Raw genomic sequence first — 25302 nt, 5'->3', positions numbered from 1 at the left:
GTATAATAAATAAAATTTATTTTTGAACAGTAGTGTATATATTTGTATATCTGTATCCAAATTTAATGTAAACCATTAACTGTTAGCTCGTTGACATGCTAAAACCCTGTTTGAGAAGTTGACAGCTTCCCCTGTAACAAATATTATTAAAAATATCTAACATTTAAAAATGTTAAAAATATCTAGATTTTTGTTTATTTAGTTAAAATCACTATCCTGCCATCATTATCCAACTAGTTGACTATTCCAAGCCATCACAAATCAAACTGTTTAATTGCTTCTAAATGCACAATTCTAGTTCTCATATCTTTCGTATCATAGCTGTCCAGTGACCGTGCTGATTGTTTCACCTCTGACCCCTTGATCCCGGTTGCCCAGTCTGTGACTCCAATGGGCTCCGCGTTAAACAACTTGGTGGTGTCCTGTGCCTCTGCAGTGGGGGAACGTGTAGTGTCCACATACGAAGCTCTCTCTCTGAGAAAAGTGATTGGTTACTGGGTAAATGTGTTTTTCAGTTTTGATACAGTTTGTTTACGTTTATTACATCTGCTTAAGCATCAAACCAATACATTTTCTATGTCATTTTCACTCTTAGCACTTTTATTGGGAAGAAACTGAAAAGTAATGATCCAGCTGTGATGTGTTTGACCAAATTATTTTGTGCTCCAGGTTCCAGGAGAGGGCCGTGAGCGAGTAGAGGAGAGACTCCGTCAAGAGGAGCCCATACAGGGGAAGAAAAGCTCCAGCCTGGGGGACATCCGAGAGGAGGAGGCGGAGCTCAGCCGTCGCCTGTCCCTGCCTGGCCTGCTCTCTCAGGGTACACACGTTCTCCTTCTCTTACTCTTCACCCAGTGTACCGTGTCCGTAAGTCCGCATGGGCATGTGTGTCTACGCTTGAGTTTTCATTAGCATGGACTAGATGATGAGCGTCTTGCAAAGTTTTGCCTCTCTCATCCATCAGCTCATTGATTGCACGCTTGGTGTTTCTGCTGCAGAGGCTATGAATAACTAACAACTCCATTCCTTTTTGTGACAAATTTCATAAATATTTAAAGAAAATGGTCTGCTTTTTTAATCATCTGAGTGTAGAGAGTCTGTACTGCCGTTTAGACGCATAAGAACCAGAGGAATGATTGCTATGAATGTATTCTTTTATTAGCTGAATATGTGCAGTTTAATCATAATCCTGTGCATTGTGTTAAGACTTAAAAACCCTACAAATCACTGCCTGGACAATTTTTGCTTACTGTAATGTGTTTGTTAATGGTAATGGTTGTATTGCCACGGCTCTTCAAATTTCTGCCGATGGCACTTGTGGACAGGTTTCCCATATATTGCTGTTGCCATGGTTACAGACATTGCAGAGTTTGAGGTGAAGGAGTCGGCATCCAGCGCAACAACTGAAGGTATTTTTGTGTAGTTGCAGTTGTAAAAAGTTTTAGATTTAGAGGTAGATTTTATGGGTGAATCTCACAGACACATGTCTAAATTTCAGCTCAAACTGTAATGCACCCAGACGTGTTACTTTACATCACTTTAGGTTTTTTATTTTACAGTTGTTTTTGTAATTCTCATTGTCAGTGGTGGTTATCTATATTAAAACCATAGTAATACTGTAAATCAGTAATACAAAATGTGTTTTAATTGAATTTAGAATAAATGAAAGGCGGTATAACAATTTCTTGAAATTTATTTGAATATCTTGCAATTTACTCTTCCATTCAAAAGTCTGTGGTCAGTAAGAACAGAAATTTTGGTAACACTTTTACGGTGTCCTTGTTACATGTACTTATCATGGCAATAACAGCAAATTATGTCTAATTACATTCAACTAACGCTAAAACAAACCAATATCCTAACCCTATAGTAAGTACATGTTGTTATAATGAATATTACTCAGTACCTAATTGTATAATTACACTGTAGCAAGGACACCTTAAAATAAGGTGTAACCGAAATGCTTAATGTTACAAAGAGGTTACAAATTTGTAATTTCTATTTTAAATTAATCCCGTTTGAAATTTCTATTCATCAAAACATCCTGTAAAATGTGTATCACAGGTTTCCACAAAAAATATTAAGCGGCTCAACTGTTTTAATATTGATAATAATAAGAAATGTTTCTTGAGCACAAAATCAGCATATTAGAATGATTTCTGAAGGATCATGTGACACTGAAAACTGGAATAATGGCTTTGCCATCACAGTAATCACAAATTTCGAATGGTAGTGTAAATGGTTGAAGACAAATTAAAATAAAACATTTTGATCTCATATATACACACACATATATACTACTGTACTACTGTGTGTGTGTGTGTGTATATATATATATATATATATATATATTTGTTTTTGTTTTTTTTAGAATATTTTTTCACATGACAGTAATCATTGATTTTGGGTGAAAATGTGTATAATAGTCAAGAAAAAAAAATTTAAAAGATTAAAAAACTACAAAAAAACCCTTCATTTTAATAGTTTAAAATACAATTTCTTAGTGTTTTGCTTGTGTTTGGGGAGAAATATGAATATAAGTCAAGTGATAAAACACTGTGTGAAAAGTAGTCCTTCTGGTTTTTAGTTGACAAACAGGTTGTAGATACATGAATATATTTCCCTCTTTTAATTTACGTAATCAAAACAAGTTCAAGTCTCTAGTGTGTCAGAAACTTTCTGCTCTAGTGATTTGCATGCGTTTAAAATGATTTACATTTAGTTTGCTGAGTTGGAGATTGTGATGCGAGGACATTTTGAGGTCTCTCTGCTCATGAGACTCCAGGATACCTCAACCTGGTGTGTTTGTCTGAGTTCATAAATCAGCTGCAGCTTGATGCACAGGCTAGAGAAGACAATGGTGACCAGCTACCTGCAACACACACCTTTTCCCATCTCCTCACCCCCACCTATGTGACAGATGGACCCCAGTGGGGCTGGAACATAACTCAGCACGGCAGCAGTCTGTGTGTGTTTTTTGTTTGTGTATGCACCTGGCCATACTGTGTATATATGTGTGTGTGTTTTGCAGAAAGTTAAGAGAATTTTGTGGGTCTGCGTCTGTGCTGTTAAATGATTCATGTGAATTTTCCCTATGCTGTTTGTTTGTGTTTATATGGCAGAACTGAACTAATGCATATTCAATGAGGGACAAACTGCCTTGAGTTGCAGTTTTGGATGTGGACTGTGTTCTGCCTCTAGTTATTGATGTTCCAAATTTCTTTGAATGTGTTTTGTGTTGTTTATTCTCTTGTTCCCGTTCTCTCAGTGTCTCCGCGTCTTTTGCGGCGAACAAGCCGCCCCCGTGCACGGGCCATCCCGCTCACTCCAGGAGGCATTATTGAGGCCGATGCCCACCTGCCTTCTTTGCAGACAGAAGTGTGGAGCTGGGGACGTGGCCAGGAAGGGCAACTTGGACATGGAGACCTCCTTTCCAGGTCAGAATCCTCCCGTCAACAGAGCGGCCCAGTCCTCTCTTCCCTAACCGCTCATGAGTTACATAAGATTCCAGCGCTTTAAATTATAATGTGCTCTGCTAAAATGAGGACAGACTCATTAGGTACATTACAGAGGAACATAATGTGGTGATTTCTTTCTCTTTCTTTTCAGACCGCAGCCTGTCTGTGTAAAGAGTCTGAATGGTAAAGAGGTGTTGAGGGTGGCTGCAGGTGCTCATCACTCTCTCGCTCTGACCGCCCAATCACAGGTGACACACTTCACCTGCATATCCGTGGCTGTTCTCTTGAGCGGTGAGTCTGTATTAGTATAATTCGTCCTGTAATGTGTGTGTGTGTGTGTGTGTGGCAGGTGTTCTCCTGGGGCTGCAACACTTCTGGACAGCTGGGACACATGGAATCCCCCACCACCCTTCCTCACTTAACCGAGGTACAGTATATGCACATATGTGCATAAAACAGAAAAAATATCACTAGAGGGAGAATAAAATGCCTTAATGATTTCATGTGATATTATATGACACTGAATACTGGAGTAATGGCTGCTGAAAATGCAGCTTTGTCATCACATGAATAAATTACATTTTAAAATATATTAAAATAGAAATCAGTTCTTTTAATTTGTAATAATATTTCACATTATTACTGTTTTTACTGTATTTTTGAGCAAATAAATGCAGCCTGGGTGAACATTAATCTTACCAAACCCCTTTGAGCAGTAGTGTAGTTAATATTACGTTTTTATTTATATAACTAATTTTTCCATACAGTTTATTCATTCAATTTGTCTATACATTTGTAATATTTCTATAAAATTCTATATAACAATATAACAACATATTTTTACTTACATGAATGTATATAATTAAGTTTTTCAGTTGGTTTTAACTAAAGCCCATTTTAATTATATCACAGATTAACACTTTTACATTTTGCATAATTGCATTTTTAGAATTAAGAAAAAAATACTATTTATACATTTATTTTTTTATGAGTTTTTTTTTCCCAGGTTTTAAAAATGCTGCAGAAATGACAAGGTTAGAAACTGTGACGCTTGCGCACACCCAGCAGCAATGTGAGTCTTCAGACGTTAAGTGTACACGTGCTCCAGTTTGTTTGGCTGTGTCTCTCTAATTCACTAGACTAAACACAGGGTATTGGCCATTTCTAGGGCTGTCCCTTTGACTAAATCATTCTAGTGCACTGATACATTAAACCTGTGAGCATCAGCTCATGTTGTCGTGTTTTCTTCAGTTTCTTAAGATGTTAAAAATGGAGGATAAGTACATATTTCATGATGCCACTAAATATTATCGACAAGGAAGAAGAATAATAAACAAAACGATTCATACCAATAGGATATTGTTTGTGATGTTATTGATATACAGTACCAATGACATTTTAATGTGCAATCGCATAATCATGTTATAGTAAATCATCAGTCATCATTGTTCCACTGTTTAGTGGATTAAAGGGATAGTTCACCCAAAAATAATGGTTAGAGAGTCGGACTCGTAACCCAAAGGTTGCGAGTTCGAGTCTCAAGTCCGGCAGGGATTGTAGGTGGGGGGAGTGAATGTACAGCGCTCTCTCCCACCTTCAATACCATGACTGAGGTGCCCTTGAGCAAGGCACCGAACCCCCAACTGCTCCCCGGGCGCCGCAGCATAAAAATGGCTGCCCACTGCTCCGGGTGTGTGTTCACGGTGTGTGTGTGTTCACTGCTGTGTGTGTGCACTTAGGATGGGTTAAATGCAGAGCACTAATTCCTAGTATGGGTAACCATACTTGGCCACATGTCACGTTACTCACTCACCCTCATGTTGTTCCAAACCCGTAAGAGATAAGACCTTTGTTCATCTTAGAAACACAAATTAAGATATTTACACTTTATTTACTACGTTTCTGGGGCTTGATCGAGGTAGTACCCTTGCTGTCTATGGAGGGTCAGAAAGCTCTTGGATTTCATCAAAAATATCTTAATTTGTGTTCTGAAGATGAACGAATGTCTTACGGGTTTGGAACAACATAAGGGTGAGTAATAAATGACAGAATTTTTATTTTTGGGTGAACTATCCCTTTAAGGCCCTTGCTATTGCCCAAATTTGTGTTGACAACATACTGATTCATGACCGGTTTGCTTTGTTTGTCCTCTTTTGTCTTTGCGCAGCTGTCAGATGGGATTCGTGTGTGGGATATTGGGGCGGGGCAACAACACACTCTCTTATTGGCTGATGGAGATTGTATCCAGCCAATCCTGTACTATAGTGGGCAGCAGGTGAAAGAAGTGATGGAGCAAACTGAGGAAGAGGAGCAGACAGGAGAGTACACACAGCAACCGGTGCTGCTTCCCTTTTGTATGAATGTGAGCAAGCCTTTTGCATCATAATCATCATCATCATCATCATCATTATTATTTCAAATTTCTGTTGTATAATAAACATTACTCAGTCATTACTAGATAATGTTGAATACTACTGTGTTCTGAATCCTGTACATTGATGCTGTATTATTTATATGAATTGTAATGACACTTTTCATTGTGTGTGTGTGTGTGTGTGTGTGTGTGTTTGTGGTAGTTGGGCTATGTAAGCAGTGTGTGCACAGGAGGACGGACATGTGCGGCGCTGACGGATCGTAATGTAATGGGTTTTATTGCCAGTCTGCATGAGCTGGCGGCCGCAGAGAGGAAATATTACTGTAAACTCAGCAATATCAATAGTCTTCTGCTCCAGCCACTGCTTAAACTGGGTATGACAGTGTGTGATGATAACTTGTTTTGTACTCTGACTGTCATTAGCATATTTCCATTACAGCCCTGAACGAGCTGTACAAGTATTGTGTAATTCAGTGGCAAGACTAGTGGAAGTGAAACAGCTGAATCATTTAGAGTTCCTAATGTATGCAACAGGGTTATTATTGTTAACTGAAACTAAAAACCGTAAAAAAAAACTTTTTTAAATTTAAATAAAATAAATGTTAAAATAAAATATAAAAAACGTATAAAATAAAACAATTATCTAAAATAACTAAGTAAAATTAAACTAATAAATAGTATAATAAATAATATATAGAAATAAACAAATGACAAAACCACAACAAAATGACTACATTTTAAAAATAAAATTAAAGTGCAAGTATAAAAATAAAATTTAATTCAAAATATCAGCAACTATAATAATATATATGTGATACTAAACTAACACTGGTAAGCTATAATATAATATAATCATACTTAAGTATTTTTGTGTTCAGAATTATTAGAAAGTTTGTCCTGTTATACAGAAACAAGAAATGATTGTGTGTCTGTGTGTCTAATTAATTATTTGGGATTTTTAGTTCTCACATTATTATTATAATTTTTTTACTCTTAGATTCCCTAAGCTCCGCCCTCGGTCAGTCCTCTGCAGGGCTTCTGCAGAATCTGATTGGACGATTGGGCCGGTTGTCTCAGCTCACGGGTCAAAACTCGGCCTCTCTAACCTCCTTCCTGCGGCGTTCACGTGATATCCGTGGTCTTGTTATTCTTGAAGATGCACATCTGTTCCTGGACACATATTCAGAGTAAGCATTCAGCACACACACAATTAAAGAAACTGAAGGCATGAAGTGGTTCCTTTGGTGATGACCTCAGCAGATGGAATAAGTTGAATGTTTGTTGTTGTTTCTTACTCCATGCTGATTAAAGAGAACATGTCATGCAAAACAGAATTTAAATTCTCTTTAAGTGTACAGTGTAGACATGCACTAAAGTTCACAATGCAAAACTTCCTCTACTAGCCCATCTGGGCAATTTATTGGAACATAGCTGCAAAAACGATTCATTTAGAAACTGTCATGTTTGTGATGTCACAGTTAATATTCAGCCATGTTTGAATACAAATGTTTATTAAGTGTTCAGCCAGAGAGCTAGTTAAGACCAGCTAGATGAACACAGTTAAATCAGATTATGGTAACTTGCTGTGGTCCTGAATTTCAAGATGTTTTTAGTTCTAAGTTATATTCTCTACAGAGCTGGACTGAATTGACTTCTAAATCAAAAGTAATATATTCAGGCATCAAATAGATTTTATACTTCTACTCTGATGTATAATTGAAAATCTTCAAATGTATTTAATCAGAACCTCAGTTGGTTCTTTAAGTTGTTCAAAATAAACGTACGTTCAACCGTAGCCTTGGGATTTCTTTTAAAGTGTTGTCCTCATTTTTAAAAGTCAGAGACTTTGATTCAGAATCTGATATCTTTCAGGCAGTTTTCTTAGTGGGACGAAGTTCTGAGTGTGTGACGTCCTGGAAAACCTGGAAATAACACGGAGATTTTTTTGAGCAATTAAAATGAGAAGCTTAAAATTCATGGAAGTCTGTGTTGTCAATACATTCATTTCATTAACCAGAAATGTCTCTTAGTGGCTGCAATCTCTATACAGTCATTTATATGTATATATTGTTTCAATAATAAAGAATTATTGTAAAAGTCATGGGAATTTATTGCTCAGAAATGTTGTACCCTCCTTCTCAAGTCAGCTAATTTTCCTATTTGTAATAATGTCCTTATTTTTGTAATTGTGTTGTACAGGTACTGTTCTGCAGTTGGTGATCTCTTAGTCATGGGAGGATTTCAAGCCCTTGTCAAACCTTGTCAGTAAGTAGCATATGTGTGTGTTAGACCCTGTCCCAAGTGCTTTCCTAAGCCTTTGCTGTCCTAGGATTCCAGAGTAATACCATATGAAAATATTGCAAGGGAATTATTTGCTATTGCTCATGAAATGTTCATCTTTGCATATATACAGATCGACTTATATTAATATATATGTTAAGAATCTCTCTGTCTGACTTTATTTGAAGCGATGTGTTTGGCAAAGGGGCCGAGGTTGTTCAGAAGTTATCTAAATGTTCTGAAGAGGGTTTGCCCTTAGCGGATATTCTGGCGCATCTCTTTTACCTGCCCATAAAACACCTGCATGAATATGGACGACTGCTGCTCAAACTGGCTACCTGCTACGAGGTGGTGGGTACTCACTAGTAACACTTAAAGGGTTAGTTCACCCAAAAATGAAAATTCTGTCATTAATTACTCACCCTCGTGTCATTCCACACCCCTAAGACCTTCGTTCATCTTCAGAACACAGTAGGTATGTTGGGGCGTGTTAGAACGAGCCGTTTTAGGTAGCCGTGGTTGACTCTTTAACTTTTATAAAGAATATCTCTTTGGATTTGAGACTTTGGTCTTTGCAACTTTACAGATCTTCTTTATGCACCAAGAGCTTGTAACACTCCAAAGAGAAAGGAAAAATTGAAATCGCATCATAAAAATGGATGCTGTCAGTGGAGGCCTCTCTGAGCCATCGGATTTGATAAAAAATATCTTAATTTGTGTTCTGAAGATGAACGAAGGTCTTAGGGCTGTGGAACGACATGAGGGTGAGTAATTAATGACAGAATTTCATTTTTGGGTGAACTAACCCTTTAATGATTTTTCATAACACAGACAGTACCTTTTAAAATAATTATTTTTTTGGTCACACTTTATTTTAAGGTCAATTCTCTTAACTACGACTTTTGCCTCAATAAACTCCTAATTTGCTGCTTATTAATATTTAGTAAGGTAGTTGTTAAGTTTAGGTATTGGGTATGATTAGGAATGTAGAATATGGTAATGCTTTATAAGTACCAATAAACAAAGTCAATATGTTAATAATAGGCATGCTAATAAGCAACTAGTTAATAGTGAGAATTGGTCCCTATACTAAAGTGTTACCATTTTTTTGTAATTTTATTGATTTAAGGAATGATTTATTTTTTCGTTACAGGACTGGCTGTATTGTCCACTGATTTTCACTCAATACACCATCACTACATAAAATCTCACTGCTATATGTGTGTGACAGAGTTCTGTGGATTATCAGAAGCTGCAAGATGCCTGCTCAAAATATGAATCCATGGCTCTTCATCTGAAGAGGAGGAGGAGGAAGGAAGCCGAATACACGCTCCACTTCTGGAAGAGCTTTCCTGGAAAGATGACCGTGAGTCACTCCGCTGCTGTCAGGCCCTTAGAAGCTCTTTACCTGTCAAATGCCAGTCAGTTTAATGTGCACCACACAGCCAGGTGCTCTTCCTGCTGAGCAAATTGTTTTATTTCAGTGCACTTGTGGAGGAGAGCTAGAACATGGATAAAGTTGGGCTGGTAATCAAGAGTTCTCCTCTTCTTTCAGGATTCTCTTCGTAAACCGTCTCGGCGGCTGATCTGTGAGAGCAGTAATAAGGCTTTGACTCTTCAGAACGCAGGCCGTTTTTCTGTCAACTGGTTCATCCTTTTCAACGATGCCCTGGTTCATGCACAGGTTTGCCCTTCTTTTTATACTTTCATTTCAGTATCATTTCTGCTTTATCTCTGCCTTTTCTGTTAATCTCATCCTTCTGTCTTTACACAATGCTTTCACTTCAGTTTTTTATTCGCTTACAGGGCCAAACTAACAATCGGTTTCCAATGACTGGTGTTTTAGTGATGTTTATCTTTGTTTTGGTAGGGCATGGTCCCCTATAAGAGTCTTGTAAGTATGGGCTGTACGAATGAAGAGTTTCCTCCATAGCATACTGTCCCCTAGTGCCCAAGGATGCACCCTACAGCTGTAGTGTTTGTTTGTCCAGTGCTGTTGTTAAAGGAATGTTCTGAGAGTACAACATATTATGCAAACAAAAACTTTTATTTTGTATGCGATTAATCGTGATTAATCGTTTGACAGCACTAAATAAAACTTTTATTTAAAGCTTCTGATTAATTCAGAAAATAATTTTGACACATCTTACAATAAAAAACAAGAAGAAATGTGTACGTTAATCAGTGACATTTTAGTAGTTTTTATTAATATTTTGAATTAGTTTTTTATTTTTCTGTTTTCATTTTAATTTTAGATAAACTTGTGAAAATGAATGGCATATTTGTTTTTTAAATATGCCTACATTGCTTTATTAATTTTTATTTCAGTTTTAGCTATTTTACTACATCAAGTTAAACTAAATTAAATTGAGAAATGTTGCCTTGGCAAGTTTTTTTAAGGTTCAAATGGTTTTAGTTTTAGTTAACTACAGTATAATAACCCTGATGCAAGTCACTTTGAAATGAGACTACATTTCAAGGTGGATGAATTTTTGGTTGTGTGTTACTTACTTAATTCTTCTGGGTGAAGATATTCTCCACTAAAAAGTACTTTACTCATAGTTACATCATGTTATTACACTTTTGCATCAGTGCGACTGTTTCATATTTGAATCTTTTTGTTGTACTGTGCGATCTCTCCATAGGCTTACATTTGAAATGCATTACTGGACAAACTGATGGATGTGTCAGAATGATTTTCTGTGGTCACAGATGCTGTCAAAAGAATTTAAGTTGTATTCAACTCTGAATATTCCTTTAAAGAATTATTATAAAGAATTATAAAGAAAATTACACCGTATCTGTAATAGCTCAGTTTGAACCTCTAGTTTTTGACAGAAATTCCTGTAAGGTTTCATTTAGACTCTAAAATGTCTCGGTCCTGTGTGGTATAGCCTAAAAGCATAGAAAGATGACAGTACATCTGGTTGGGTACATTCCAAGGCTTCCTGCTTGCAAACCCTTTGTAAAAGATATGTACCTGATTGTAATAAGGGGCATGTTGTGCTGGCTGGTTTTATGTTGAACAGTAGTGGTTCTGTTTAATGCTGAGTCTCGTCTTAGTGAATGTGCCAGTGAGTATTTGAGATGATAATCTATTATTTTCCTCCCTGTTGTTTTTCCTTCATACCTTTTACAGTGCGTGTATTTGTCTGTTTTTCGTTTCATCAGCATTATCCCTTTCCATTCGAAAAGAGCAAAAATGTGCTTAGGAAAAAGAGCCATATGTTCAACATTTTATATTTTAAAATGGTAGTCGACAACCTACAAACACTGTAAACCAATTGACAGTTGGTTTATGCTTGAGACGCATTTGTGTTAAGTTTTTGACAAATATCGTATAGCAACAAACTTTTCACCATCATTTTTATTAATTCTTTGCACTATTTTAAATGTTTTGAGTGAATTTAGGCATTATAGCGTACACTGCCAGTGCCATTCAGTCTTTGGGATGTTTTTTTTTAAGATTTTTTTTTTTATTAAGCAATAATGCATTAAATTAATCAAAAGTGGCAGTAAATACATTTATATATATATATATGTCTGTGTGTATGTTTTTTTCAAATAAATGTCATTTTTCATTTGACAAATATTTGCAAAGTTACTTACAGTAAGTAGAATGTCTGATGGAGGACCATCAAAATAAAGTGTTAGCAGATATTAAACAGACAGTCTTCTAATACTCTGACTGGTAGTTGACAAGTAGTTGCAAAGTTGCTTACAGTAATAGAATGTCTAAAGTGGACTATCAAAATAAAGTGTTACCGAAACTTTTTACTCATAAAAAATTTAGCAATTTCACAAAAATATTAAAGGGGTCATATGATGCGATTTCAAGTTTTCCTTTCTCTTTGGAGTGTTACAAGCTGATTGTGCATAGATAAGATCCCTGAAGTTGCAAAGACTAAAGTCTCAAAACCAAAGAGATATTCTTTATCAAACGAAGCGTTTGAGAGAGGCGGGGCATAGAGGACCTACAATAATGTACAGTATTTGAAAAATAATGTGCTTTTTGAACATTAAAGCATGTCAACATATTCTGTTACATCAAATACACAAAATAATGATCTTTAAAAAAGCATCATATGACCCCTTTAAGCAGCACGCCCATGTTCAACTGTGATAATTATAGGAAATGTTTCTTGAGCACCAAATCAACATTTGAAGATGTATTCTGAAGGAACAATAAATGACATTTTAAAATATATTCAAATAGAAAAGTAATAATTGTAATAATTTTATTTTTTACTGTAAGCACTGTAATAATATTTTACTTTTGTAGGTAGGTTCTATTTTAGCAGTGTTATTTGTGTTTTCAAAGACCCTTTTTTAAAGATTTAAGTGAGGTCAAAGGTAATCTAAATGAAACGAAACAAGGAAATGCATGCACATTTAATTGATGGTACTGATACATTGTGCATCAGTAATCAAGAGTGGACAGAATTGTGGACAATTTATTTTCGGTATGCTATTCTTGCATTAGTTGCATTTCTTTTTCAACCCCTCCTAGTTTTCCACTCATCACGTCTTCCCATTGGCTACATTGTGGGTGGAGCCTATTTCTGAGGAGAACACAGGCCTGTGAGTGTGCCAGTCATGTTCATTAGCTTTATATAATTATGCAGTGTTATGAAGAGTTATGAAGTTTGCGTGGTTCTCTGCAGATATGGTTTAAAAGTGACTTCACCTGAAGAGAGTTTCACTCTGCTGGCTTCGTCCCCAGCTGAGAAGGTATTCCTGACTTGACTCAAAATGATGATTTACAGAAACCTGTATAGATAGTTAAACAGTGATGATGTCCCTAGGCAAAGTGGCTGCGTTCTATAAACCAAGCAGTGGAGCAGGCACTTAGTGGACTGGGGCATGATGGGATACCTCCTTCTACAGGAGTAACGCAGAGAGCAGATCCGCCCATTTCAAGGACAGCATCATACACATTCTACAAAGACAGTCGACTCAAGGAGGCCACGTATGAGGGCCGATGGGTCTCAGGGAAACCCCATGGACGGTAAACCATTGGAGGAGGAATTGTGGGTGTGAAAGTCTTCTTAAAACTTGGAAGATGATGATTGGCTATGTCTGTGTTCTAGGGGTGTGGTCAAATGGCCCGATGGACGAATGTATACAGGGACATTCAAGAACGGCCTTGAAGATGGGTTAGTGACAACTGACAACATTATTATTTTTTACATTTTTTTTTCAGATTATTATGCTGATGTCTCCTACTTTCTATTTCTGGCGATATTTGAACTACTGTTTTCTTAGCAGTTTTGGAGATTACGTTGTGCCTAATAAAAACCTGAACAGCTGTGATAATTACCAAGGGCAGTGGAAGGATGGCAAGATACACGGCTTTGGAACATTCAGGTTTGTGGTTGTGTTTTATTTTTGTATATTATTTTTCTGTACGTGTATGTATATTTCTGAATGTACAATTCCATTCAAATTTTTGGGGTCAACTTTTTTAATGTTTTAGAAAATGTTTTGTAGGATGTCATATATGCTCACCAAGGCTGTATTTATTTGCTCAAAAATACAGTAAAAACCGTTATAATGTGAAATATTATTACAATTTAGAATAACTGTTTCTGTTTTAATATTTTGTAAAATGTGATTTATTCTTGTGATGCAAACCTGAATTTTCAGTTGGAATTTTCAGTACTCCTGTCTTAGTGTCACGAGATCCTTCAAAAATCACTCTAATATCTTTATTTGGTATTCATGTAACAATTTTTATTATTACAGTTGAAGAAAGTTGTTTTATGTAAACCATGATACATTTTTATTAGGATTCTGTGATGAATAGGAAGTTCAAAAAAGCAGCATTTATTTGAAATGGATATCTTTTGCAACATTAGAAATGTCATTACTGTCAATAAGGGTATTTATTTATTTAAAAAAAAAAAATCTTACTAACCCGAAAATTTTGAACGGTACTGTTTGTTGATGCGTGTTGATATCATTAACTGACTGTGTGTGTGTGTGTGTGTTCGTGTTCAGATATGCCTCTGGGGAAATATACGAGGGCTCGTTTCAAGATAACATGCGTCATGGTCACGGGATGCTGCGTAGTGGGAAACTGAACTCCACTTCCCCCAGTGTCTTCATCGGCCAGTGGCAGTATGACAAAAAATCTGGCTATGGAGTTTTTGATGACATCACCAGGTATGCAAATAGACATGTGAATTCACAAAATGATTGCAGCAGCACTTCTTTGCCTTGAAATGTGAAATGTTGAAATGTAAGTCGAGTGTGTGTGCAAATGTGCACTATGCTAACTGTGTTTTGTGTCAGAGGGGAGAAGTACATGGGCATGTGGCTGGATGATCAGCGTCAGGGGAACGGAGTTGTTGTTACGCAGTTTGGCCTGTACTATGAAGGTGCATTCAACAACAACAAAATGATGGTGAGATTGACATACACACATTTGGGTTTATTTAGCAGTACAAGTATGTGACACCATGCTGTATTATGACTATGTTCACAATATCTCATGGCCTCTTGTGCCTTATTGCTTTTATAAAACATTTACTACATAATAAAAATCATTCAAATAATATTTTTTTGCAAACTGAATATAGCTCCTTTTTCCCCTGTAGTCTCCTCACATTAGGTTTTATTGTCTTTTGATTCTACAAAAATGATAGAACTTGACACACACACTCTTTTTTGCTTTTAAAGTACGAAGAAAGAAAACTTCAGATTAGTTATTTTAGTTGTTATTTGTTTCTCTCCAAGGGAACGGGGGTGTTACTCTCTGAAGATGACACTACGTTTGAAGGGGACTTTTCAGAAGACTGGACTCTAAATGGAAAGGTGCTACCGCCCACAAACAAACACTTTAACCATGCACGCACATCTACACCTAGCGTTCAAAATTTTGGGGTCAGTAAGTTTTTTTGTTTTGTTTATTTAAAAAATTGATTAATAGAGGCAGTAAAGACATTTCAAATGTTACAAATGATTTCTTTTAAATGTCTAAAGCTGAATTCTGAAAATAAGTATCATGGTTTCCTCAAAAATATTACTCCGCACAACTATTGCCAACTTTGACATTAAGAAATGTTATTTGTTATATTTTCAGTATATTGCAATGATTCTGATCATGTGACACTAAAGACTGGATCAATGGCTGCTGAAAATTCAGCTTTACCATCACAAAAATAAATTACTTTTTAAAAAAATTTAAAATAGAAAACAGTTATTTTAAACTGTAATATTAAAAATATGAGGTTGATGCTAATAATGTTATTATATTAATATAATAATATTAAAATAACATTATTAATATTATTAAAAATAATATGGCAAATGTCTAATATTACAAATGACATTAAAAATCTTATCAACAGCCATTTCTTTAAATGGTAGAGTATGTTCACACAAACAAGCCTTGTTATCATATCTTTCTGCAGGGCGTGTTGACCATGCCGAATGGAGACTACATTGAAGGCTCTTTTAGTGGGGTTTGGGGAACCGGACTAAAGATGTCAGGTTCCTACTACAAACCCAGCCTCTACGACTCAGACAAGGAGAAGGCTCATGCACTGTAAGAGTGTGTGTTGATCTCTGTAGCACAATTCCATTTTAAGAGACATTATCAATGTTGATGGGGAACCAATGTGTTTTGTGCAATTACAGTAAACTGGGCAGGTTAGCGGTTCACTCTGAAGAAAAGTGGAAGGCTGTGTTTTTGGAGTGCTGGAACAGGCTAGGTTGTGATTCTCCCGGACAGGGACAAACCACTACAGCGTGGGACAACATCGCAGTAGCGCTCACTGCTAACAGGAGACAGCAGAGAGACAGGTACACTTAGACACACACACAGTGCAGAGTAGACCAGTTCCAAAACCTTACTGTGCCTCATTGCTCATTGCCTCATTGTCTACTAGTGCATGAGAAACTCCCCTGACACTCACAGAGTATTACAGCAGAGTCTGAGGTTAATAATATATTTATAAACAATTTTTTCCCCAACTTTACCATCTTGGATGATAACCTTGTCGCAGTGCATTTTGGGATTGCCTTTTCTGTGAAGTATCTGCAGTTCTACCTTTGATCTACTTAAAATTTTTATCTAGGAATCTCCCAAAGTTTTGGAACATGAATATTAAATGTGTAATGTTAAAATGTATAGCTGAATGTGTGTGTTTGTATATTTCAGTCCAGAGTTACTGAGTCGCTCTCATCACAAAACGCTGGAGAGTCTCGAGTTCATTCCTCAGCATGTTGGTCCTGTGACGTTAGAGGTGTATCACACAATCCGTCGGTACCTTGTCAAGGTATGCATTGCTCTAGGTCATCAATGAACTAACACTGCCAAGTTGTGCCAACCTTATTTACAAACATAATATTGTCTCTCAGTCATTCCAGTGTATTTTGTCCCTATAATATGTCACTGACTCCTGATTTTTGACCCCAGGCATGTGATACCCCACTGCATCCTCTGGGTCGGCTGGTGGAGACATTGGTTTCGGTGTACCGTATGACATATGTTGGTGTTGGGGCCAACCGCAGATTACTGCCCCAGGCTGTCAATGAGATCAAATCATATCTCAGCCGCATCTTCCAGCTTGTCAGGTAAGTGTGTCAGTCAGACTGACAACAAAGTCCGTTTTAAACGCCGTTTCCATGAATATTTATGTATGTGTTTGTGGCTAGATTCCTCTTTCCTGATCTGCCAGAGGAAGGAGGTTCACTGGCCGACCCTCCAAAAGATAAAGGCGGTTCAGACCCTGCTGGGAAGCAGCTGGAGTCTCCTAAACCTGGGTACGTAAGATGTCTCACTTATGAGAAAAATAATACCTAGCACACTAAGGGTTGTGTGGTTTGACCAAACCTTGATATTGTCACAGTGCACTACTGTGAGGAGACGAAGGAGATCCAGAACAGAAATACTCTTTAATGAATCCAAAATAACAGGGAACACACACGTAGCACACGAGGTAGACATTTGAGACTGAACGCAGGAAAATTCAGGAACTAAATGGGGAACACCTGGAACTAAACGAGGAGATTAATAGGACACAGCTGAAACAAAATGGAACTTAAACGGGAACAGGAAAACCAAATATGGGCACAAACACGGGAGAAACTGGGTCAAGGAGAGAACAGGAAGAACAAAACACAAGACGGTCCATAGGCGTGACATTACTCCCCCTTTCCGGAAGGAGCGTCCCACGCCGTAACAATTCCACCGGGCAGGGAGGATAGGGGCCGAGTACTCAGGAGGAAGCGCCATATCCAGGAGTTCGGGGACATGAGCTGGCGCCCGTTTCTCTGGGCTTGACTGCGGAGCGGCCGGCGGCTCTGGGCTGAGGACCAGGGAGGAGCTTTGGAGAACTCGGGGGTAACTTGGGTTGGACAGGTGGTCGGAGCAGTTTTTGAGGTATGTGGAGACACAGTGTTTTCCAGAGGAGACTTTAAATTATCCTTTACTTGGAAATAGGAACCGTTTAAATAAAGGACAACATCAATCAGCTCGATCAGGGGAAAAGAACACATGGGGAGATCGCAGCAGATCGTATCATTGTCCAGCCCCAGCTGGAAACACGCACCAAGAGCGGCGTCGTGCCAGCTCACCTGGTTGTAGAGCTCAAGGAATTCCTCCACATATCTCTCCAACCTCCGACCAGCCTGCCGCAAACACCACAGCCTGTCCTCAGCCTCTGTCATCTTGTATAAGGTTCAGTCTTCTGTCACGGTGCACAACTGTGAGGAGACGAAGGAGCGCAGAGACGAAGGAGATCCAGAACAGAAATACTCTTTAATGAACCCAAAATAACAGGGAACACACACGTAGCACACGGGGTAGACATTTGAGTCTGAACGTAGGACTCAGGAAAACACAGGGCTTAAATACAGGAACTAAATGGGGAACACCTGGAACTAAACGAGTAGATTAATAGGACACAGCTGAAACAAATGGAACTCAAACGGGAACAGGAAAACCAAATATGGGCACAAACACGGGAGAAACTGGGTCAAGGAGAGAACATGAGGAACAAAACACAAGACTGTCCATAGGTGTGACAGATATTACAGTATGAGTAATTTTATGTTATACAATTGCTATCTATGGTTTATATCACAGTTAGAGTGAAATTAAACAAAAATTGTTTATACATTTATATATTTATATATTTTTGATAATATAGTGAATTTATAAATTAAATGTACTTTAATGATTTTATTATTTTCTCATTTTAATCTGAACCTATGAAAGCCAATTTCCACCACATAAGAAAAAAAATTTCTTTCATGCTTTGGTAAATCATAATTAGGACATTAAAAAAGCAAAATTATGAGATAAAAGTTTTGAATTTACAACATTCTGACATATTAAGTATTAATTATGAGATAAATTGATATTATGAGAAAGCAAAATTATGGTTCAAATTTACAAAATTATGAGATACTAAATCATAATGAAGTAATTTGACATGACAGTTATGAGATAAAAACTTTAAATTGACGAACAAAATTATGAGATTAAGTCATAATTATGAGATAAATTGAAATATAAATTAAATGTACTTTAATGATTTTATTATTTTCTCATTTTAATCTGAACCTATGAAAGCCAATTTCCACCACATAAGAAAAAAAATTTCTTTCATGCTTTGGTAAATCATAATTAGGACATTAAAAAAGCAAAATTATGAGATAAAAGTTTTGAATTTACAACATTCTGACATATTAAGTATTAATTATGAGATAAATTGATATTATGAGAAAGCAAAATTATGGTTCAAATTTACAAAATTATGAGATACTAAATCATAATTATGAGATAAATTGAAATTATGACATACTAAATCATAATTATGAGAAAAAGTAAAAATTGACAAAAAAATTATGAGATTAAGTCATAATTATGAGACAAACTGAAATTATGACATACTAAATCATAATTATGAGATAAAACATTTAAATTGACAAAAAAGCATAAGATAAAAAGTCAGAATTATGACAAAATGTAAATTTTTTCTAATAATTTCATCTTTTTGTCATTGTCTTTTTATCTCATATTTTTTTCCTCATAAATTCAGACTGATTTGTCTGTTTTTATCAGCTGTTGTCTTTAATGTCTCGTTTTTAGCAGTTACCTGATGTATTTATTGTCTTTGCTTGCGTGTGTGTGTGTGTGTGTGTGGCAGGTGTGTGGTCAGCAGCTCTGCTCTACTCCTGCCGGTGCTGTTGCCCCGTCTCTATCCTCCTCTCTTCACTCTCTATGCTCTAGAGAAAGAGAAGGAGGATGATGTGTACTGGGAGTGTGTGCTCCGACTCAACAAACAACCAGACCTGGCGCTGCTCGCCTTCCTCGGTGTGCAACAGTGAGTCTGACACCCAGCTCCACTGAGAAATACGTTCAGTAGATTTGATTGTCCTCTAGTGATCAGTCTTACTGCCGCTAATACCTGTTTTCATAGGAAATTCTGGCCTGTGACTGTTACAGTACATGGAGAAAAACAACAGGTAGTTAAATATGTCCTTTTATAAGAGAGACCCTAAAAGTCTCATAAATCTGTCTTTGAAGGTAATATGCTGATTATATTAGCGGAAATAAGACTGTGGATCATTAAGCAATATTCATGGAGGTATTTTGTGGGTGTGTAGGTTCTCTCAAGCACTAAGGATGCCTGTTTTGCCTCAGCAGTTGAGAATTTACAGCAAATAAGGTTGGAGATTTACAACAATTTCTGGCTAATAACGTTTGTAATTTTTCTCTTGTAAATTGTTTTACGATTGTTCTCTTTTTATTTCCACAGCACAACTTTCACCCCCTCAGACAAGCTTCAGGTCATCCAACTGACCTTCGAGGAGATAACCCAGGAAGTACTTGCACTTCTGAAACAGGATTTCTTGTGGTCTATGGATGACCTGTTTCCTGTCTTCCTTTTTGTTGTTCTGCGTGCACGGTAAGAATGAGATCGCAAGGTTTCGAAGGCCCTGTTTTTTGTATGTATGTATGCATCTACACTACCTTTCAGTTCAGTACCTAGAGTTTTTAAATGTTTTTGAAAGAAGACTCTTATGGATGCCCAGGCTGCATTTATTTGATCAAAAATATAGTAAAAACTAATAAAATTTCACATTATTACAATTTAAAATAACTGTTTTTCATTTGAATATATTTTTAAAATGTATGTATTCGTGTGATGCAAAGCTGAATTTTCAGCATGATCACTCCTGTCTTCAGTGTCACATGATCCTTCAGAAATCATTGTAATGTGCTGATTTGGTGCTGAAGAAACATTTCTTATTATAATTAATGTTGAAAACAGGTGTGCTACTTAATATTTTTGTAGAAACCATAGTACATGAAGATGTGTCTTGGCTGACTAATTATGATCAGATCACAGAAGACAGATACACTTACTAGGCATAAATGTGGTCTCAGAGAGAGAGGATGTGTTCCATTTAGAATACATTTCTTTTTATATGCATATGCTTTAGCACAGAAAATAACATTGTTTAAAAAAAAGGCATGCTTTAGTTGACATAGCTGTTGTTCTCTACAGGATAAGGAATCTAGGGTCAGAGGTCAGCCTCATCGAGGATCTAATGGATCCATGTGTACAACATGGAGAGCATGGCATCATGTTCACCACACTCAAGGTATTGTGTATAAGGGTTTTTCACAAAAAAGTTTTTGTTTACGTAGTATATGTGTGTGCACTGTGTATATTTTATATGTGTATATTATAGTATATATAAATACACACATACATGCATTTAAAAAAAAAATCAAATCAAAGTTGTTCTAAGACAAGAATGCATTTTGGTAGTAGTGCCACAAACTGATCACCTCCATGCTACGCCGAATTGAGGCAGTAATTAAAGCAGAAGGAGACCCTACCAAGTTATTGAGTACATGTACAGTAAATGAACATACTTTTCAGAAGGCCAACAATTCACTAAAAAATTTTTTTTTATTGGTCTTATGGAGTATTCTAATTTGTTGAGATAGTGAGTTGGTGGGTTTTTGTTAAATGTGAGCCAAAATCATCACAATTAAAAGAACCAAAGATTTAAACTACTTCAGTCTGTGTGCACTGAATTTATTTAATACACGAGTTTCACAATTTGAGTTGAATTACTGAAATAAATGAACTTTTCCACGACATTCTAATTTATTGAGATGCACCTGTATAATACCACATTTATGCCTAGTAAGTGTATCTGTCTTCTGTGATCTGACAGACACAGTGATGAAGCTGGTATGTGTTTGCAGTACACAAGCCACGGTTAAGACAGCTGACTCCACTGTGATGTGACCCTGTCTCTCTCTCTCTCTCTCACACACACGATGCGCAAAACTCCGCATTTGAACGGTCAATAGCAAATATTTAAACTAATAACAAAACAGTAGCTGATTCAGAAGCGCCAGATTGTCATAGCAAAGTCCGCATTACCTCCTCTCCTAGGTTCACGAAACGGTCGTCCATAAAATGCATTGCTGTTCTGTTGTAAGTAATCTTAAAGATTCCTAAATGCATCTACTTTCGGAAGGCTAAATAAAGTGCTTTTGCTTTCGCCTAGAAACACACAGCTTCTCCCTGACATGGCTGCTTCAACACTAACTGCGGTTACTGACACCATGCCTTCTTTCTTTGCGTGCACATTTTGCGGGATTATGCAAATATTTCCACATAGTGGGGTAGATATGTGGGGGCGTGTTAGAATGAGCCGTTTTAGGGGGGCGTGGCAGAGTCTTAACTTTGATAAAGAATATCTCTTTGGTTTTGAGACTTTAGTCTTTGCAACTTAAGGGATCTTATCTATGCACAATCAGCTTGTAACACTCCAAAGAGAAAGGAAAACTTGAAATCGCATCATATGACCCCTTTAAGTATTCATTTGCTTGGTACAGTTGCAGCAACTTTTATGTGATGTGTTCACCACTGAGAGAAACAGTTAATAATGTCTTAATTGGAGTGATTAAGATTTACGTGATAAAAATGCTACAAACATGTGTTGTCATCTACCATTTAAAGTAATTATCCTCATAAATATGCAAATAAGCATGTTATCTCTGGGCTTACAAATATACAGTGTGAAATCAGTGTGTGTACCAATTGCTGTTCTGAAATCCTCTTCCTCACTCAGGCATGCTACTATCAAATCCAGCATGAGAAGATCACGTAATGAACACATCTCTCCAAACCCATCTGGTAAGGCAGTGGAATGACTGACAAACAGACCAGCCAATCAAAAGTGTTCAAGACACAAAGTGGGAGGAGCCAATCATGTTCCATGCCTGGATCACATGGCCGAGGAGGTTGATTCCATTGGAATCTGAGCTCTCACACTCAAACAGTCCAGTTTATGTGCAAGTCCATCTGTTGTTTTGCAATTATTAACATTTATTCTTTACATTTTTGTGTCTTCCTCACTCAGAAAGCCATTATCGAGGCTTTTTAACTGCTGCCATTCCATCATGTTAAAGGTATTTATGTACTCCAGCTCAGTGTTCTTTTATTAAAGAGCCCATGCTTTGTTGGCTCAGAATGAATGACATTCAAGAACAGCATGTCACGATCACCTCTCCCTCCATGCACACACTGGTCAATCCAGTGTCAACTGTCAATTGATGACGTATGAAGTTCATAAGTGTACTGTAAGACATCCGAAATAATGGTCATCTACCTCTACTACATTAATTTTCCTGATCTTATTATATCATTCAGTGCAAACAGCAAACTGCCTTGGACCTAAATCATGAATCTGTTCACATAAATCAAAAAAAGATGTGCGCCTTATTAATGAATGTCCAAGAAAAAAACACAAAATGCGGACTTTAACTTTTAATGCTGACTTCTGATCCATTTGGAGCTTTCATAACCAACTGCGCAGGGGCGGTGACCTGCTTCTTTATGTACAAATCTTTGTTCACAAGCTCTTGGTTCAGCCAAATTGAACTTAGGATTGAAATGGTTGACACTAAACTGAGGTCAACACATTTTTTGTTCTTTCTCTATGCACTCGCACAGCAGTTTTGTTTTGATGCACTCTTCTTTCTGGGAAGTATTTTTGTGGTCAGTTTTCTGAAAATGTTCAAATCTTTATTTCAGAAAACGGTTGGAATAGTTTCAGCTTTCCTCTGCATATTAGAGTATCCATCGGCAATGTTTGAGTTTTTTAGTGAATGTCACTGGCACACTGGAAGAAGACGTTGAAGATCTTGCTCTGTGGTGAACCACAACACTCAAGATTTGCATGCTGAGCTAATTCGGTCTTGAGATGTATTTTCTGCATTTTGCTGTTGTTAAATTAAGCAGTTATTGCAGAAAGGTCACTCGACATACGCAAGCACTGTAGTATTCAATGTTAAAATCAGTTCTTTTTTGTGAAGTATTCTGAAAAGTGCCTCTGACAGTGTTATGGACTTGTGTCATTACATCTCTGTACCCAGCAATAGCTTCGAGTCGAGTCTCACGTTTTAAAACTCAACAGCCTAATACATTATTTCTTTTATTGACATTGTTTTATTTATTTGATGGTTAGATCTGGCTACAGCACAGATAATCTGAGCGATGTAGATAATCTGCAGGGTATTTCACGTTCAGAGCACCAGAAGGACGGTGGGTTTGTATAAATGGTCACAAAACCCATTTCCAAGAATCAGAGTTCAGGATTTTGATGCTTGCGTGTGATTGTATGTTCCTAAACGTAATCGTGAAAACTGTAATGACGAAAGACTGTTGATGTTTACAACCATTAACACTTGAGATGTTGCATGAATACCATAGTTCATAGTTGTACTTTGGGTTCAGGAAGGTATGGTTTGTACTTCCACATCAGTTTTTCTATGCTGAGCCAAGGTGTGCATATTAACCTGTGTATGAATGTATGTGTGTGCAAGTATGTATGAAGTTTCTGTGTCATTTTTGAAGAATACGGTTTGTTCCAATTGTTTACTGACTCATAATTCAGATGGATGGCAATAAAACAATGATTGGGAATTGAAATGGTCATCTTCAGTATTTTACTAGGCCTTTATTACAACAACAACAACAACAAAAACTGTTTTCCAAAACTTTATTGGTTGAACAAGTCAAAAAGTTTGCATTTGGTGCTGGGGTCAATGGGTTTTAGATCGCATTTAAGAGGCATTTATATTGGTCTATTTCCACTGTCAAGGTGGCAAAAACATGTTCACCAGCGACTGTTGAACCCTTCCATTGGCATTTGTTTTTGCAAAAATAATTACAGTCATGCTGCATTTGCATAATAACAAATGTATAATAGCTTCTAGTTACAAACTAGCACATATTTTGATTGGTCGCTTGACCATTGATGTCAACAACAAATGAAGAAGAAATGGTAAATGTTTCTTCTTTCTTATAAAAGTTCGTAAGCCTATTTATTTGCTATCCTATGCCTGATTAATATTTGCGTTTATTATTTGCAGGCTTGTCAGAATGGACAAATCTGTGACACATTTTTGAACAACTGCTTTGGCCTTAAAGGGTTAGTATCAACATCTCTTTGAACTTTTTATGTTAAACTAATTTTTGGATAGTAGAGAGAGCAATGAGATTAAGTATCAAATTATGAAAATTGGAAAAAAAAAAAAATAAATCATGGGGCATCCAAATAAAAATGCTCTGGATCATGTTGTGTTAAACAGAATTTCGTTTTATTTGGACTTTAAACAATATAAAGTGTTTCAAACCACTCTTAATAAAAAGTGGAGTCAGTAAAAGAAATATGGGAGACCATATCAATGATTAGGTGCCACTTAAAGGATAGTTCATCCAAACATCATTCACTCAGTTTCATTTTGTTCCAAACCTAAAATCTAAATTCCTCTCATCTGCAAAACACACAAGTACTGTGGAGATCAAATTAGAGAACAATCTATAAATACTAGTTTTTTTTCTGAAATATTGTTAATCTTCATCACTCAAATTTTAAATGGAATATTAGCTGCATATACCACTTTCTACTAACATGTTTGACAAAAGGCAAAAACTTTATTTTGTGGAAAGCACAGTAGGTTTCTTAGCCATAACTTTGTCGCCAAATAAAATGTTTCCCATCAGACTCCAATTAAACTTGCTCTCAGTGAATTTTGGACCAGTTCTCCTCACTCCACACAACATGCTTCTCAGCAAAGGTGAGCTTAGCCTTTTGAATCTTTCTGCTGATGAGGGTCTTGGCCACTGCAGAGTGCGATTTCACTCC

The 25302-nt window shown here is 36.8% G+C and overlaps 1 protein-coding gene across 4 annotated transcripts in view; it reads left to right on the top strand.

Moving 5' to 3' along the window:
• The window catches only part of LOC107706657 (alsin-like), a 28861-nt gene extending 4787 nt beyond the window's left edge, over window positions 1–24074 (top strand). Inside the window, exons 5-37 of one of the 4 annotated variants that reach the window (XM_016510436.1) lie at window positions 322–498; window positions 670–817; window positions 1323–1406; window positions 3266–3434; window positions 3607–3703; window positions 3805–3882; window positions 5623–5817; window positions 6032–6203; window positions 6827–7016; window positions 8029–8094; window positions 8298–8460; window positions 9341–9475; window positions 9665–9793; window positions 9980–10003; window positions 12620–12690; window positions 12774–12840; window positions 12915–13117; window positions 13200–13265; window positions 13378–13476; window positions 14110–14274; window positions 14404–14515; window positions 14848–14925; window positions 15525–15658; window positions 15751–15915; window positions 16274–16391; window positions 16532–16689; window positions 16771–16878; window positions 19269–19445; window positions 19542–19587; window positions 19729–19790; window positions 19881–20030; window positions 20634–20730; window positions 22222–24074. In XM_016510436.1, coding sequence (XP_016365922.1) covers window positions 322–498; window positions 670–817; window positions 1323–1406; window positions 3266–3434; window positions 3607–3703; window positions 3805–3882; window positions 5623–5817; window positions 6032–6203; window positions 6827–7016; window positions 8029–8094; window positions 8298–8460; window positions 9341–9475; window positions 9665–9793; window positions 9980–10003; window positions 12620–12690; window positions 12774–12840; window positions 12915–13117; window positions 13200–13265; window positions 13378–13476; window positions 14110–14274; window positions 14404–14515; window positions 14848–14925; window positions 15525–15658; window positions 15751–15915; window positions 16274–16391; window positions 16532–16689; window positions 16771–16878; window positions 19269–19445; window positions 19542–19587; window positions 19729–19790; window positions 19881–20030; window positions 20634–20730; window positions 22222–22260 — 3942 coding nt within the window. In that variant the 3' untranslated portion in view covers window positions 22261–24074. The remainder of the gene's footprint in view (window positions 1–321; window positions 499–669; window positions 818–1322; window positions 1407–3265; window positions 3435–3606; window positions 3704–3804; window positions 3883–5622; window positions 5818–6031; window positions 6204–6826; window positions 7017–8028; window positions 8095–8297; window positions 8461–9340; window positions 9476–9664; window positions 9794–9979; window positions 10004–12619; window positions 12691–12773; window positions 12841–12914; window positions 13118–13199; window positions 13266–13377; window positions 13477–14109; window positions 14275–14403; window positions 14516–14847; window positions 14926–15524; window positions 15659–15750; window positions 15916–16273; window positions 16392–16531; window positions 16690–16770; window positions 16879–19268; window positions 19446–19541; window positions 19588–19728; window positions 19791–19880; window positions 20031–20633; window positions 20731–22221) is intronic. The other 3 variants (XM_016510438.1, XM_016510437.1, XM_016510439.1) reach the window with 3 other exon arrangements.
• Window positions 24075–25302: the final 1228 nt, after the last annotated feature.

The sequence above is a fragment of the Sinocyclocheilus rhinocerous genome, unplaced genomic scaffold (assembly GCF_001515625.1).
Source record: "Sinocyclocheilus rhinocerous isolate Xijiao unplaced genomic scaffold, SAMN03320098_v1.1 scaffold1285, whole genome shotgun sequence".
Classification (NCBI taxonomy): Eukaryota; Metazoa; Chordata; class Actinopteri; order Cypriniformes; family Cyprinidae; genus Sinocyclocheilus; species Sinocyclocheilus rhinocerous.
This window is presented reverse-complemented; position numbering and strand designations above follow the sequence as displayed.